The sequence below is a fragment of the Neoarius graeffei genome, chromosome 21 (assembly GCF_027579695.1).
Source record: "Neoarius graeffei isolate fNeoGra1 chromosome 21, fNeoGra1.pri, whole genome shotgun sequence".
Taxonomy (NCBI): Eukaryota; Metazoa; Chordata; class Actinopteri; order Siluriformes; family Ariidae; genus Neoarius; species Neoarius graeffei.
In genome coordinates this window covers 1,249,420-1,266,104 of record NC_083589.1, presented here as the reverse complement: position 1 = coordinate 1,266,104, position 16,685 = coordinate 1,249,420, and the positions used below count along the sequence as shown (strand labels likewise).

General features: G+C 45.7%; 1 protein-coding gene across 1 annotated transcript in view; it reads right to left on the bottom strand.

The window, feature by feature from the left end:
• Positions 1-9,411: 9,411 nt before the first annotated feature.
• Positions 9,412-16,685, bottom strand: part of LOC132869637 (deleted in malignant brain tumors 1 protein-like) — a 46,105-nt gene continuing 38,831 nt past the window's right edge. Inside the window, exons 20-26 of the mRNA XM_060902930.1 lie at positions 11,105-11,167; positions 10,737-10,802; positions 10,549-10,626; positions 10,282-10,344; positions 10,120-10,182; positions 9,692-9,754; positions 9,412-9,419 (exon numbers count right to left, since the gene is read on the bottom strand). Of these exons, the coding sequence (XP_060758913.1) occupies positions 9,412-9,419; positions 9,692-9,754; positions 10,120-10,182; positions 10,282-10,344; positions 10,549-10,626; positions 10,737-10,802; positions 11,105-11,167 (404 nt within the window). The remainder of the gene's footprint in view (positions 9,420-9,691; positions 9,755-10,119; positions 10,183-10,281; positions 10,345-10,548; positions 10,627-10,736; positions 10,803-11,104; positions 11,168-16,685) is intronic.

Sequence of the window (16,685 nt, the reverse complement as noted above, 5' to 3'; positions counted from 1 at the left end):
CATTGTCTGTCTGTTGTCGCTCTCCTTCATTGTCTGTCTGTTGTCGCTCTCCTTCATTGTCTGTCTGTTGTCGCTCTCCTTCATTGTCTGTCTGTTGTCGCTCTCCTTCATTGTCTGTCTGTTGTCGCTCTCCTTCATTGTCTGTCTCTGTTGTCGCTCTCCTTCATTGTCTGTCTCTGTTGTCGCTCTCCCCTCCTCTGTCTGTCTCTGTTGTCGCTCTCCCCTCCTCTGTCTGTCTGCTGTCGCTCTCCTTCATTGTCTGTCTGCTGTCGCTCTCCTTCATTGTCTGTCTGCTGTCGCTCTCCTTCATTGTCTGTCTGCTGTCGCTCTCCTTCATTGTCTGTCTGCTGTCGCTCTCCTTCATTGTCTGTCTGCTGTCGCTCTCCTTCATTGTCTGTCTGCTGTCGCTCTCCTTCATTGTCTGTCTGCTGTCGCTCTCCTTCATTGTCTGTCTGCTGTCGCTCTCCTTCATTGTCTGTCTGCTGTCGCTCTCCTTCATTGTCTGTCTGCTGTCGCTCTCCTTCATTGTCTGTCTCTGTTGTCGCTCTCCTTCATTGTCTGTCTCTGTTGTCGCTCTCCTTCATTGTCTGTCTCTGTTGTCGCTCTCCTTCATTGTCTGTCTCTGTTGTCGCTCTCCTTCATTGTCTGTCTCTGTTGTCGCTCTCCTTCATTGTCTGTCTCTGTTGTCGCTCTCCTTCATTGTCTGTCTCTGTTGTCGCTCTCCTTCATTGTCTGTCTCTGTTGTCGCTCTCCTTCATTGTCTGTCTCTGTTGTCGCTCTCCTTCATTGTCTGTCTCTGTTGTCGCTCTCCTTCATTGTCTGTCTCTGTTGTCGCTCTCCTTCATTGTCTGTCTCTGTTGTCGCTCTCCTTCATTGTCTGTCTCTGTTGTCGCTCTCCTTCATTGTCTGTCTCTGTTGTCGCTCTCCTTCATTGTCTGTCTCTGTTGTCGCTCTCCTTCATTGTCTGTCTCTGTTGTCGCTCTCCCCTCCTCTGTCTGTCTCTGTTGTCGCTCTCCCCTCCTCTGTCTGTCTCTGTTGTCGCTCTCCCCTCCTCTGTCTGTCTGTTGTCGCTCTCCTTCATTGTCTGTCTGTTGTCGCTCTCCTTCATTGTCTGTCTGTTGTCGCTCTCCCCTCCTCTGTCTGTCTGTTGTCGCTCTCCTTCATTGTCTGTCTGTTGTCGCTCTCCTTCATTGTCTGTCTGTTGTCGCTCTCCCCTCCTCTGTCTGTCTGTTGTCGCTCTCCTTCATTGTCTGTCTGTTGTCGCTCTCCTTCATTGTCTGTCTGTTGTCGCTCTCCCCTCCTCTGTCTGTCTGTTGTCGCTCTCCTTCATTGTCTGTCTGTTGTCGCTCTCCTTCATTGTCTGTCTGTTGTCGCTCTCCTTCATTGTCTGTCTGTTGTCGCTCTCCTTCATTGTCTGTCTGTTGTCGCTCTCCTTCATTGTCTGTCTGTTGTCGCTCTCCTTCATTGTCTGTCTGTTGTCGCTCTCCTTCATTGTCTGTCTGTTGTCGCTCTCCTTCATTGTCTGTCTGTTGTCGCTCTCCTTCATTGTCTGTCTGTTGTCGCTCTCCTTCATTGTCTGTCTGTTGTCGCTCTCCTTCATTGTCTGTCTGTTGTCGCTCTCCTTCATTGTCTGTCTGTTGTCGCTCTCCTTCATTGTCTGTCTGTTGTCGCTCTCCTTCATTGTCTGTCTGTTGTCGCTCTCCTTCATTGTCTGTCTGTTGTCGCTCTCCTTCATTGTCTGTCTGTTGTCGCTCTCCTTCATTGTCTGTCTGTTGTCGCTCTCCTTCATTGTCTGTCTGTTGTCGCTCTCCTTCATTGTCTGTCTGTTGTCGCTCTCCTTCATTGTCTGTCTGTTGTTGTCTGTCTCTGTTGCTCACTTCAGTTGTTGTTTATGGCATCAGAACACTCCTGATCTGCCCATGCTTTAGCATAAAAAACAACAATAATTTCTAATTGAGATAAATGTTTCAAGTAATCCTGAGATTGAAATAATATCGCACAGCCCTATAAGGACAATTGATTTAAAAATGCCCAAATGCAGCAACAGTGGGTGTTTTCAAAAACACTGGTCTGAACATTTTCATTTTTCAGCTAGTGCACACGTTTCTTTTCACTCTGATCCAAATGCCAAACCACTGACAGGGCGTCATGTTACCATGATGCCATGTTACCATGACGACTGAAAAACACGTGCTCTTAAAGTCTCGCATTTTACTGTCTTCACACCACAGCTCCGATTTCCCAAGCTGAAAAAAAAATAAAAGCAGCCCCAGGTCCGACACTACTAGTACCTAGCCATCGAGCCACCTAACTCATCTGTGTGCATGTCACTGACACACATAGACTGACGGACGGGCTGACGCTACCCCCCACCCCCACTGATCACTCTGACAGATCGATCTACCATTACTGTTGTAAACAAAAGAAAAACAAAGTCCTGCACTCAGCACCTTACCCATTTTGGCCCTTTTTTGGAACATGGCGCCAATATTTTGGGACAAAGTAGCAGCAGATTTCTTGCGTTTTCTGTCTTTATCTTCTTTTATAGAGGGCTACTGCGTGACGTCACCATACCGCGAGATTGTGCTAGGGTGCCATATTGGAAGACCAAGTACATGCATGCATACATACATACAATATAAAACAAAGGATGAGCGAGAGTAAAGTGACACGATGGCTGATAATTCTGGTTATGTGAGTACATTACCAGCTGCAGAAAGGGCACGGTATGTGGAGAAACTGGCTGTGATTGATGGGTTTGACCCATATGATAAGACTCGGGGCAAGGGAGAGTGGATTTTTTTATTTCATAATTTATTTTTAATTTACTACTTATCTGTTTTTATTTATATATATTTGAATTATTTAGACATGGGGAAAAACTATATTTAAAATCCAAAGAGGGATGGAGGGAGGAAAATTAAAACAAAAGAAAGAAATGAAATATACAGTAGAGAATATTTGATAAAATTAAGGATGTTTTTATTCAGTAAACATTTAAAAAATGTTCTACAACACTCTAGCCTAGTGACTTACCAGTAACAAAATAGACTTGAAGTATTCAGATCCGCTCTGCATAAAGCAGCTAAATCCTCTCTCTGTCTCCCGGCAGAAAGCTCCTTGGTTTGCTTGTGTCTCAATCACAGCTGGTATTCTGTAGAAAGACTTCTTTTCACCTTTCCCATCAGCTTTGTTAGAACACTAACACAGCACAAAAGTTTACTATTGTAGGTTTTTGATGAACCAAGTGCCTCGTGGGTTCACATACCGCGCGCTGCCGTTATTTCCCCCTAATCATGAGTTTGTTGGTCTTCCAATGTGGCGCAGGGTTTGTTTACTTCCGGTTTCGGGTGACGTCAGTGAAAGGGGTCTAATGGGGGCATTACCGCCACCCACTGGATTGGGGGTGTAAAGCAGTCTGAACAAAACGTGTAAACATAAACATAGGAGAAATGAACCCGTTTTTCGAACTCGTCCTCACTTAGTCTACTTTTTTGATTAGTCTGGATTTTATATTGTAAATTTGAATGTGAATCAATGTATATTCATCGGACATGAACAAATGAATAAATCTTGAGTAATCTTGAGGGGCGTGTGTGTCCGGGGGTGGGCGGTGTCGCGGGGGGGATCGAACGAACCCTCCGATCCCCCCTGGCTACGGGCCAGTAGCTTCGCGGTTAGCCCAGTGTGTGGTGTTTCTGTAATTAATCATTTATAATTAAATCAGTTCCCTGACTCTGTGGTTGTGTCGGTACACGGGATGAGTTTTATCATGAGGGTTAATTAAAAAAAACTAATCGTGTGTTTAGCGCTTCTGAGGCGCCGCCATCTTTCTTTTCGTCACTTCCGTTAAAGCCGGAAATCCCAGCTGGCCGAAATAAAAGCTCTCAAGATTATTAAAACATATATTATACATATTTATAACCCTTTTAACAATAATAAATCTACACTAGAGGCTGTTTAAGAGAGAGAATTTTCCTGGTCGGTTCTAATTCGTCTGGATCCGCTTTAGAGTTTTATGGAAAGTTGACATGTTGCCAAGGAAACAGAGTGACGGGAGCCGCGAGAGGCCAAACGGCGCCTGTCCGGGTCAAAGAAACGCGATTTATTAAAGCCGCGGTTAATAAAAACAGCCACAGCATCAGCTTATGGATTTTAGTTCATGTGGTTTTAGTGTACACAGGTGTAATATAAAGAGTGAATTCAGTTCATATATTTTGTGTGTAGAGGTGATTTCAGGGAGTTTTACACTGTTATTTTTATTTATTCACCTTAACATAAACTTAAGTTGGTTCTTAATATTAAATAAAGAGCTGAATGCATACAGAGCGGTTTCAGCTCCTTAACAACTGTCGTCAAGAGGACAAACAGTTGTGGTTTAATCAGAAGCGTTTAAGTTGGCAGTATGGTCCGTTTATGTGCGCTTTACAGCATTCAGATTGATTGAATCGGAACAAAGAAAGTGTTTCCTGCTTCCCTTCCGTTCCTGCTGAGAGACAGGATAAACAATGGCGAGAAAAGTGGTTACAGCGCATCTGTACAGATGACCTCCTGAGTGGTGTTTACTTGAAAACTCTGAACCTTATAGGACCATTTAATATCCATCTTTAGATCTGGATGTTCTGAACCATTATAGACCAGACTCCAATCTCAGCTTCCTATCAAAAGTTCTGAAACGTGCTATTGCACCTCAGTTATATCACCACTTTGCTGGAAACAATTTGTTTCCTAAAATGCAATCAACCTCTTGGCAACACCACAGACCTAAGACTGCACTGATTTGTGTCCATGATGATCTGCTCAGAGCTGTAGACAAGGGTTTTGCTTGTACTTTTAGATTTTTTTGTCAACCTTTGACACCAGTGATCATGGCATTTTGCTGTGAAGACTTGAAGAAAGGTTTGGCTTCTCTGGCTTCGTACTGGCTTGGATCCAATCTTACTTTGAGGATCGACACCAGTTTGTCAGTGTTATGAACTTGACCTCATCGACATACAAAATTGATTGTGGTGTCCACCAAGGCTCTGTCTTTGGTCCTAGCTTCTTTTGACTTTATGTTGCTCCACTTGAAGATGTACTGGCTACTCATGAGTTATCTGCCATGACATATGTGGATTATACACAATTGTACATCATTGAGAAGGGCAGCCATGATAACACTGTTCATGTGCTACAGAACTGTTTGAATGATATCAAGACCTGGTGCCTAAACAATAAACTAGTTTGAAACAATGACAAAACCAAACTGCGACTGATCCAGTCCAAGTTCTTGCCGTCTGTTTCTGCAATCTCGAAAGTACAATTTGGAGGCTCAGAAATCTCACCAATGCCTGAAGCTCATAATCTTTGTTTATTGTTTGACCACAACTTGTCCTTCACTCAACAGATCAACAATTGCTGCAAGTCCTCCTTTCTGTCTCTGAGTCAAATCAGCAAGATTCAAAAGGGCCTGGATCAGCCACCTGCTGAGAGGTTGGTCCATGCCTTTGTTCCATCAAGGCTGGATTACTGTAACAGCCTGCTTTACAGTCTGCTGGAGTACAAGCTCAAGAAACTCCAAGGTGTCCTAAATTCAGCCGCCAGAGGTGTAGCATGACCTCAACATCATGAAGATGTCACCAATGTCTTGAAGAGGTGACATTGGCTGCCAATTAATGCCTGCATCGAGTGTAATGCCTGCATCGAGTATAATGCTGCATCGAGTATAATGCTGCCGTCATCACCAACATTCATGGGAAGGCGGTGGAGATGGTTGAGGAGTACAAGTACTTGGGTACAATCTTTTGTAATAAACTCAGATTTGCCTCCAACACAGAGGAGATCCTCAGAAAGTGCCAACAGCGACAGTACCTCCTGAGGAAGCTTAAGTCCTTTGGAGTCAGCAAGGACATTCTGACTACTTTCTACTACTCCTTCATTGAGAGTAGAATGTCGTTTTTCATAACCTGCTATTTCCACTCCCTTAGCCTTCAGTACAAAAACTGCGTTTAGAGCACAGTCAAGGTGTGCTCTAAAATAATTGCCCCCCTCCCCCCAGGTCAGTCTCAACACTCTGTGAGCAGCAGACAGTAAACTCAGTGAGCAGGATTCTTCAGGACCCTTCACATGTCCAGTTCCCTGCATTTGAGTGGGTCCCCTCAGGACGACGGCTGCGTTGTCTGAGCTGATGAACACAGAGGAGAAGAGCGAACTTTGTCCCCAGAGAGGTTCAGCTCCTCAACTCTCTGCCATCCTTGTCCCTCTCCTCACCCCTCCAGCCCCTTCCCCCTTCTTCACATGCACTCGAACCTGTCTGGTGTATTAACCACCCCCTCTGTACACACACCACTTTAAATATCGTCTCTGCTGCGATTGATCCTTCTCCCTCAGAAGCAAATTGCACCACACGACATTTTTGTAGATACTGTTTTTAAAATGATCATATTTATACATACTGTACAGTTATTTATCCACATACTGCCACCTTGCATACGGTCATATTTATATGTTTAATGCATGATGATTATTGTCTCATCTCATTATCTGTAGCCGCTTTATCCTGTTCTTCAGGGTCGCAGGCAAGCTGGAGCCTATCCCAGCTGACTACGGGCGAAAGGCGGGGTACACCCTGGACAAGTCGCCAGGTCATCACAGGGCTGACACATAGACACAGACAACCATTCACACTCACATTCACACCTACGCTCAATTTAGAGTCACCAGTTAACCTAACCTGCATGTCTTTGGACTGTGGGGGAAACCGGAGCACCCGGAGGAAACCCACGTGGACACGGGGAGAACATGCAAACTCCACACAGAAAGGCCCTCACCGGCCACGGGGCTCGAACCCGGACCTTCTTGCTGTGAGGCGACAGCGCTAACCACTACAGCAGCGTGCCGCCCGTTTTACAACATTATTATTATTATTACATATGATTTGAATACTAATCTTCATTTCTGTAAATTGTTTTCATAATATTTAATACATGTAAACACTAATTTACATTTGCTTTTGTTGTTAATTTATTATTTGCTCACTTCATGATTTTTATTGTTAGAGAATTGAGACTCTGAAATGCTTTGAAATAAATTATTAGATATTTTTACAGCACACATAGACTCGATACATGTTTCAGATTCATACACATTAATAACTAAAAATAAATTATTAGTGTTATTATTAATAACAGGACAATTTTTCCCTCCACTAGATGGCAGTAAAGCGCTTCCAACCTGAGATTACTGTTGAGTGAAATGTGTTTTTCTCTGAACTGACCTGCTGAGGGAGCTGTTAGTATGCTGCTGGATTATTATTATCTCATCTCATCTCATCTCATCTCATCTCATCTCATTATCTCTCGCCGTTTTATCCTTCTACAGGGTCGCAGGCAAGCTGGAGCCTATCCCAGCTGACTACGGGCGAAAGGTGGGGTACACCCTGGACAAGTCGCCAGGTCATCACAGGGCTGACACATAGACACACACAACCATTCACACTCACATTCACACCTACGGTCAATTTAGAGTCACCAGTTAACCTAACCTGCATGTCTTTGGACTGTGGGGGAAACCGGAGCACCCGGAGGAAACCCACGCGGACACGGGGAGAACATGCAAACTCCACACAGAAAGGCCCTCGCCGGCCACGGGGCTCGAACCCAGGACTTTCTTGCTGTGAGGCGACAGCGCTAACCACTACACCACCGTGACGCCATTATTATTATTATTATTATTATTATTATTGGCAAAACCTAAATATTATAGAAAACAAAAGATCATAATAAAAATAAAATCGGGGATCACGGGCTTCAGCCGGGTTTCAGTCCAAATCAAACCACAGCAGCACTTCATCAACTTCTGTCAAATCAGAACTCGATGGTCCCCATAAGGAAAGTATTGTTGTTGTTGTTGTTTGAACAAAAAATAAATCAAAGAGGCAAAACGTGTCCTTTTCATTCCTGAGGTTGAGGTTGGGGTTCGGTTCAGCTGCAGTCACAGCATTAATTAAGTGCATTAATAATGATGTCAGTGGAAGGTCCTCAGAAGGACAGGAAGACTAACGTGTGTGTGTGTGTGTGTTTACATTCATTCATTTAGCTGAAGCTTTTATGATCCAGTGGAGATGCCGAGGGTTAAGGGTCGAGCTCAAGGTGGTGCTGGGATTTGAACTCACAACCTTCTTATCAGTAGATAAATACTGATTTATTTCTTACTGCCTGAGATGTTCTATAAGGGCATCGACCACAGATTCATCACTACAAGAGCCGCTCACTCAACTCCAACACACATCATCACATTATACTCAAAATAATCAAAGCACTTTTATTTCATTGAATGGATAAAAATAGATGATTGTTACACAATATGAAAAAGAGCCAATAAAACTCTGCAGAATGTAAAATATTGACTTGTTCTCATTGTGGAAAGATAAAAAGTCACATTAACTTGTATATTGTTGATGAAGATGTAATATTAAAATGAACTGGCCATCACTCATTTAAAAAGTGAGAATATTGAATTAAAGCTGAGATTATAAAACAAACATCTGAGAATATTCAATGAAAACTGAGAATATAAAACAAAATCCTGAGAATAAGGAAACAAACCTGAGAATTTAAAATGAAAATTTGAGAATGCGTAATGAAACCTGTATATATATTTATGATACTTGCATAGACTATATCTGGCTTGTAACATCGCCAGCTACTGAATAAAAATGACAACAAAAACGCAATATAGCAAGCGATCTAATGAGCACGTCATGGTCTGAATATTTCATGAAGGAATTCTCGAATCCGTCTCAATGAGATGTTTTACAGTTAAAAGCACAGCATTGAACATAAAGGTAAATGTGTCTTTAAAAATGTAAAAACACACATTGTTTTAAGGAATCCAAAGATTTGTGTTCTTTTGCCAAGTGGCTTATAGTTACTAAGACATTTGTAAAAGAGTGAATAACAGGTTGATAAATGTAAAAGATGAAGATGAATATTATATGAGTTGAGCTGAAATAATTGGTGAGATAAATGAGGTGTGGTGTGTCAGTGATATTGAAGCTGACTTATAGCATTAAAAGTGTTGTAAAAGAAAAGCTGGAGACATTGCATTAGGGAATATGAAAGGTGATTTAACTCTCCTCCTCTATTTGCTAATAACTCGGGGAAAATGAACACAGTTCAGGAAACATGACATTATTGGAAGGATAATAAAATCATTTTTTGTGTTTATAAAAGTTGAAATGTAATTTCCTGAGAAAAGGCCTTTGGTGGCGTGTCTCAGTCACATGGTCCCTGTCTTTCTGAGATTTCTCCTCCACGTCATCATATTCTGTAAAATAAATACATTGACCTCTTTAATAGATCCTGTGTATTGTATTAATCGGGATGTAAAACCTTAAAAATACAATCAGTGATGCACGGTGTGGGAATGTCTTTAATATTCTATCAATAAAAAAGAGAAAAAAGGAGGTTTATCAGTTCAGCTTTCATAATATGAACACAGGCCATGTGTATAAGATGTGGAAGTAAATGAGACATAAATATAGGTCTTATCTAAACTGTGGAATAAATATGACGGCACTTGTTCAATGACAGAATGGAGATTACAGAACAGAAAGCTGATATTTATATTATATATGGTATAGAATAGAGTCACGCTTTAACTTTGCTGCCTTTGCACTCACGTACATTACCAGAATAAACAACTCGCTCACTTTCTGTCTCTCCTCCATCCTGTTCCTCAGTGATGACATCATCATAATCTTCTGGACCGTCTCCTGAAGAAATCAATGAATCAGTAATAAACCACTGTTTGTGTTGCTGTTCTAGTAAAATACTGAGTTACAGGGTGGTGTGATGAAGCTGAGTTACTGCTACCACCCTCACGTTGATCATTTACCTACAACAGCATGTCCCCAAGTGGTTTATTCCTCTTAGACCATGGGACTTTGCCAACAATTTCAGTTTTTCACTGAGTAAAGAATTAGATCTTGTACTTTTCATCCATTTATAGTTACAGATAATGTTGTATATCTTTGGAAAAATAAGTTTGTTCCTTTGCTCACTGATGTCATCGCAGCTATAAACAGTGGTTCCCTCAGCAGCTTTTCTTTTTTTGTTTATTTCCAGAAAAAAATCTGACCTGTGATGATGTTTGGGTTTGTTTCCATGGTAACTGCATCATCATAGTTCTCGGACACGTCCTCTGTCAGAATGTGGAGATAAAAGCTATTAAATCCACATGAATGTCATTAATGATGGTTTGGATGCTTGTGGATGCGACACTGTCACATTATTATCATACCTTTCAGTATAACTGACTTCTGATCAGCTGGAATGGCGTCATCATAATTCTCCGCTTCATCCTCTACACCAAAACACAGATATTTAAAGAGAGTTAAAGTTTACTGAAGTGGCAGTTTGTACACTGTGTATTTGATGACGCAATGCAAAATGACGTCGTATACATGTCAAAAATGTCACGACACACAAAGCAAGAAACAAACTGATGTGCAGTGTGTGTGTTTAATTTCTACTGCTTTCTAAAACAAATCCCCAAACAGAACCACACCCTCCACGTTATCAGGGATCGGTCCAGCAGTGACGGCATCATCGTAGTCCTCTGGTGGCTCGACTCTTCCTGTATCACCTAAATGAAATAAAAGCAGAGGGTCTGTACAAACAGCTCCATCACATTCTGACCTCATGGTTTCATGTCAAGTCACTAAATTTATGGGATCAGTTCACAACTGCACCCACTTATGAAGTCACTGGTGTCGATGACATCATCATAATACTCCGCCTTTTCTCCAATTCCAGACTTGACTGTAAAAAGAACCATTTGTTTGTTTGGGGTTTTTAAACACATTTATACTCAATAAAATCCTCATCCAAAGAAGCTTTGATCAATTTGATAAGAGGGATTTCAGAAGCTTAAAGTAAGATCAGGTTGATTGTGAGATGTCATATGTCAGCATTAAAACACTGGAGTTCCTGTAATTCTTCGATACAATACATCATAATCACGTCTCAGAAAGGACACGTTTAGTCATTTCTGATTTTTAATTGCAATTCTAATCTCTTTCAGTTCACGGAGTTCGACAAACTCACACACTGGGCTTTTTTACCTGAGAGAAGCTCATCATCCACATGCTCATACCCAGAATGCTGTTCTTCAGAGAGGAGACTTCCTGTTAGAGGAGAGCAGCACGGTCATGAGACACACACAGAGAGAGAGAGAGAGAGAGAGAGAAATGCACCTGTACAGGAAAACATTCACAGGAGAGCTGAACACAGGCGGAAAAAAGACGAGTTGCAGGTGTGTTTTGAGATTTTAAAGGACAGCTGGTGCAGATACCAGAAAATTGTCAAAGCTGAAAAGACAAAATATTTTTCTGATATTATTTGAAATAACTGTCATAAAGCTCACGTTCTTTTTAGTGCCATTTGTTAGGGTTTTGCTGGGATTCGAACCTGGTTCGTTGGTGTGATAATCCAGCAAACCCCCACTAGGCCACCAGGGGGATGACTCAAATGCAGAGGCGTGAGGCGGAAGTAGAAAAAGAATCAAAAGGTTTATTTAAACTATATACACTATATACAGGGCAAAACAAAAGACAAAAAAAAAACCAAAGAGTAAAATCCAAAAGAAAAGCAAAGTGCAAAAATACAAAAGCTAAGAAGATCAAAAAACACAGTACAAAGGAAACTGGAGATAAACATAACAGCACAAAGACTCCGTGACAAGAGGACTGAACTCAGGGGTATAAATAGACAAACTAATTAAGGACACAGGTGAAGATAATTAGGCAATTAACACAAACACAAAACACAGGAACAGTGGCGGCCTCTAGAGGCCAAAATAAACACGACATGAAAAGGAAATAACAGCGGCCTCTAGAGGCCAAAACAGTCCTAGTCCTAACAGGACCCCCCCCTCTAGGAGCGTCTCCTGACGTTCCCAGGGCGATCCGGATGGGCCGAATGGAAGTCCCGACATAGTTCTTTATCAAGGACATCCCGAGCAGGAACCCAGCAGCGCTCCTCAGGACCATAGCCCTCCCAGTCCACCAGATATTGCAACCCGCCGCAGACCCGGCGGGAGTCAAGCAGGCGATTCACAGTGAACACAGTCTGCCCCTGGAAGATGCGGGGGGGTGGGGGGTTCCTAGGGGCAGGGGCATACGTAGACGTCAGTACGGGCCGTAACAGGGAAACATGGAAAGTGGGGTTGATCCTCAGAGTCCGGGGCAACTGGAGCCGGTAGGAGACAGGGTTCACCCTGCGCACCACCTTGAAGGGGCCAATGTAGCGAGGAGCAAGCTTGCGGTTCTCCACCCGCAGTGGAAGGTCCTTAGTGGACAGCCAAACACGCTGCCCAGGGCGGAAAGCGTGTGCAGGTCTTCTATGGCGGTTGGCCTGAGTCTGGTTGGTTCTGGAGGTCTGTATGAGGGTCTTCCTGACCTTGCTCCAGGTCTTGCGACACCGTCTCACATATTGGTTGACCGAGGGCACCCCCGCGTCCTCCTCCTGGTCCGGGAACAGAGGTGGCTGGAACCCGAATTGGCACTGGAATGGCGACAGCTTGGTGGCCGATGACTGCAGGGTGTTGTGGGCGTACTCCGCCCATGGCAGCCAGGTGCTCCACGATGTCGGGTTATCCATAGCCAGGCCTCGCAGGGTGGTTTCCAGGTCCTGGTTGAGCCTCTCCGTCTGACCATTGGACTGTGGGTGAAACCCAGAGGAGAGGCTGGCAGTGGCTCCGATGACCTTGCAGAACCCGTGCCACACTCGGGAGGAGAACTGGGGCCCTCGGTCTGAGACGATGTCCTGTGGAAGACCAAAGACTCGGAAGACATGATTAAACAAAAGTTTCGCAGTTTCAAGAGCAGAGGGGAGTTTGCACAGTGGTATGAAGCGGCAGGCCTTGGAGAATCTGTCAACTAAGACCAAAATGACCGTGTTACCTTGTGACTCAGGGAGACCCGTGATAAAGTCGACTGCCACGTGGGACCAGGGACGCCGGGGAATGGTCAGAGGATGCAGGAGACCCTGGGGACGCTGTCGTGGGTTCTTGGTTCTGGTGCAAACCTCACAGGACAGGACAAATGACCTTACTTCCTTCTCCATGTTAGGCCACCAGAAGCGTCTTTTCAGGAAGTCCAGGGTCCTCCGAGCTCCCGGGTGGGCGGTGAGAGGGGAAGAGTGACCCCACTGGAGAACCTTGGCCCGGGCTTGATGTGGGACGTACAAGAGGCCTGGTGGCCCCGTCCCAGGACCGGGGTCCTGGCGTTGGGCTCGTCGGACAGCCTCCTCAATACCCCAGCGGACAGGGGCCACAATCCGGGACACAGGGATAATAGGCCCGACTTCATTCTCCCTGTTAGTGGCAGAGAACAGTCTGGACAGTGCGTCAGGTTTGGTGTTCTTGGAGCCGGGGCGGTATGAGAGGGTGAAGTCAAACCGACTGAAAAACAGGGCCCACCTAGCCTGTCGAGGGTTCAGTCTCTTGGCTTGCTGGAGGTACTCCAGGTTCTTGTGGTCAGTCCAAACCAGGAATGGATGTTGTGCTCCCTCCAGCCAGTGCCTCCACTCCTCAAGGGCCAGTTTGACCGCTAGCAGTTCTCGATCCCCCACATCGTACCGGGACTCAGCAGGACTCAGGCGGTGGGAGAAGTAAGCGCAGGGGTGCAGCTTTCCTTCCGAACGTTGAGAGAGCACCGCGCCGACACCACTGTCCGAGGCGTCCACCTCCACGATGAATGGTTGGGAGGTGTCCGGGAGAACCAGAATGGGTGCCGTGCAGAAGCGGTCCTTGAGGTCTTTGAACGCCTTTTCTGCCTGAGGAGACCAGCCATAAGATCCACCTGTCCCTTTGGTGAGGTCTGACATGGGTGCTGCCACAGAACTGAAGTTCCTGATGAACTTGCGGTAGAAGTTAGCGAATCCTAAGAACCGCTGAACCTCCTTAACGGACTTGGGAGTAGGCCAATCCCGGACGGCCAGGGTCTTGGCAGGGTCCATTTGGAGTTGGCCTGTCCGTACAATAAATCCCAGAAAGGAGACCTCGGGAACATGAAATTCGCATTTCTGGGCCTTGGCGAACAGATTGTTCTGTAGCAGCCTCTGGAGAACCTGGCGGACATGGTGGCGGTGCTCCTGCACGGTCTTGGAAAAGATAAGGATGTCGTCGAGGTAGACAAAAACGTATAGGTTAATCATGTCCCTTAAGACGTCGTTGATTAGGGCCTGAAAAACAGCTGGTGCGTTGGTGAGTCCGAAGGGCATCACCTGGTATTCGTAGTGCCCAGACGGGGTGTTAAAGGCAGTCTTCCACTCGTCTCCCTGTCGGATACGGATGAGGTGGTATGCGTTCCGTAGGTCCAACTTGGTGAAGACGGTGGCGCCTTGGAGCAGGTCGAAAGCTGTGGACATCAGCGGAAGGGGATATCGGTTGCGCACAGTGATCTTATTCAGGCCCCTGTAATCAATACATGGTCGGAGCCCCCCATCCTTCTTACCGACAAAGAAGAAGCCGGCTCCAGCAGGTGAAGTGGAGGGTCGAATAAACCCAGAGACCAGGGCATCTTTGAGGTATTCCTCCATGGCCTTGCGTTCTGGCTGAGAGAGTGAAAACAGTCTGCCACGAGGAGGGGTAGTCCCAGGGAGCAAGTCGATGGCACAGTCGTAGGCCCGGTGCGGAGGAAGAACGGCGGCCCTGCTCTTGCTGAATACCTCCTTGAGATCCCAGTACTCTGTGGGAACTTGAGATAACTCGGTGAGATCAGGGGGCTCGGCAGGAGACACAGGAGAGCTAGAGAGCAGACAAGAGGCATGGCATGCAGGGCCCCATTCCACAACCTGGCTTGTTACCCAGTCTATGCGAGGGTTGTGGCGAGTAAGCCAAGGAAGGCCTAGAATAACTGGGAACTCAGGTGAAGGAATCAGGTGCAGGGATATTTCTTCCTTGTGACCTTGAGACTGGAGGAAAACTGGAGAAGTAACTTGAGTGACTCTTCCATCACCTAACGCTTGGCCATCGAGGGCAGACACAGACAGAGGGACTTCAAGAGGTGCAGTAGGTATATTGATGCTTTGGGCGAAGTGAATATCCATAAAGTTCCCAGCCGCCCCTGAGTCTATCAAAGCTTGACAAGAGTGGACAGACTCACCCCAGGAGATGGAGACCGGGATGTAGATTCCTTGGCCAGGGAGTCCGGGAGAGAAGGTAGGCCCCGTCACAACCCTCCCTCGGCTGAACGGGGCGGTCCTTTTCCCAAGAGTTCGGGACATGATGCTCGGAAGTGACCAGGCTTGCCACAGTAGATGCAGCACTTGTCCCTCCTTCTGCGCTCCCTCTCAGATGCGGAGAGGCGAGTACGACCCACTTGCATGGGTTCTGGACAGTCACTGAAGGAGGTAGACGGTCTCCAGGTAGAGGTAGGGAGGCTGGGGGGGCTCAAGGCTTGGTGGCGTTCTCTCATCCTGTTGTCCAGACGAATAGCATGTGAGATGAGGGTTTCGAGGTCACTTGGGCATCCAATAGAGGCCAGACCGTCCTTGATGGGGTCAGACAGACCATGGTGGAAGGCTGACACCAGGGCAGTCTCGTTCCATCCACTTACTGCTGCGAGTGTTCGGAACGAGATGGCGTAATCTGCGACGCTTCCTCCTTGCCGGATGGACATGAGCTTTCGGGCTGCGTCGGTACTGATGTCTGCCTGATCGAAGACCCGAAGCATCTCTTCAGAAAACAGCTGGAAATCAAAGCACTCAGGTCCCTGTCTTTGCCAGATAGCAGTAGCCCAGGCTCGCGCCTTACCAGCTAATAAGGTGATCACAAAGGCAATCTTGCGGCGATCCGTAGTGTAGGTGGTAGGCTGAAGCTCAAAGGTGAGTTGACACTGGGTAAGGAACTCTCGGCACTCACTGTGCTTGCCGTCATACCTCTGTGGTGCAGGAAGGCTGGGTTCGCGAGGTGAAGAAGGCAGCATTGCAGGAGGCACTGGAGCAGGAGTGGGAGCTGGATCAGGAGCAGGAACTGGATCAGGAGCAGGAGATGCAGGCAGAGATGTCAGCTGTGCCAGGGTTTTCCCAATTTGCTGAAGCAGTTCCTCGTGGTGAGCGAGGGCCTCACGTTGGCTGGTGAGCGTACGTCCATGAGCGTCCATGGTCGCTCCGAAGCGTGTCAAAGCTGCCATAATTCCCTGAAGGTTGGCCGGGTAGACAGTTGAAGCAGCCTCTGCTGAGTCGGTCATGACGGAGTCTTTCTGTTAGGGTTTTGCTGGGATTCGAACCTGGTTCGTTGGTGTGATAATCCAGCAAACCCCCACTAGGCCACCAGGGGGATGACTCAAATGCAGAGGCGTGAGGCGGAAGTAGAAAAAGAATCAAAAGGTTTATTTAAACTATATACACTATATACAGGGCAAAACAAAAGACAAAAAAAACCCAAAGAGTAAAATCCAAAAGAAAAGCAAAGTGCAAAAATACAAAAGCTAAGAAGATCAAAAAACACAGTACAAAGGAAACTGGAGATAAACATAACAGCACAAAGACTCCGTGACAAGAGGACTGAACTCAGGGGTATAAATAGACAAACTAATTAAGGACACAGGTGAAGATAATTAGGCAATTAACACAAACACAAAACACAGGAACAGTGGCGGCCTCTAGAGGCCAAAATAAACACGACATGAAAAGGAAATA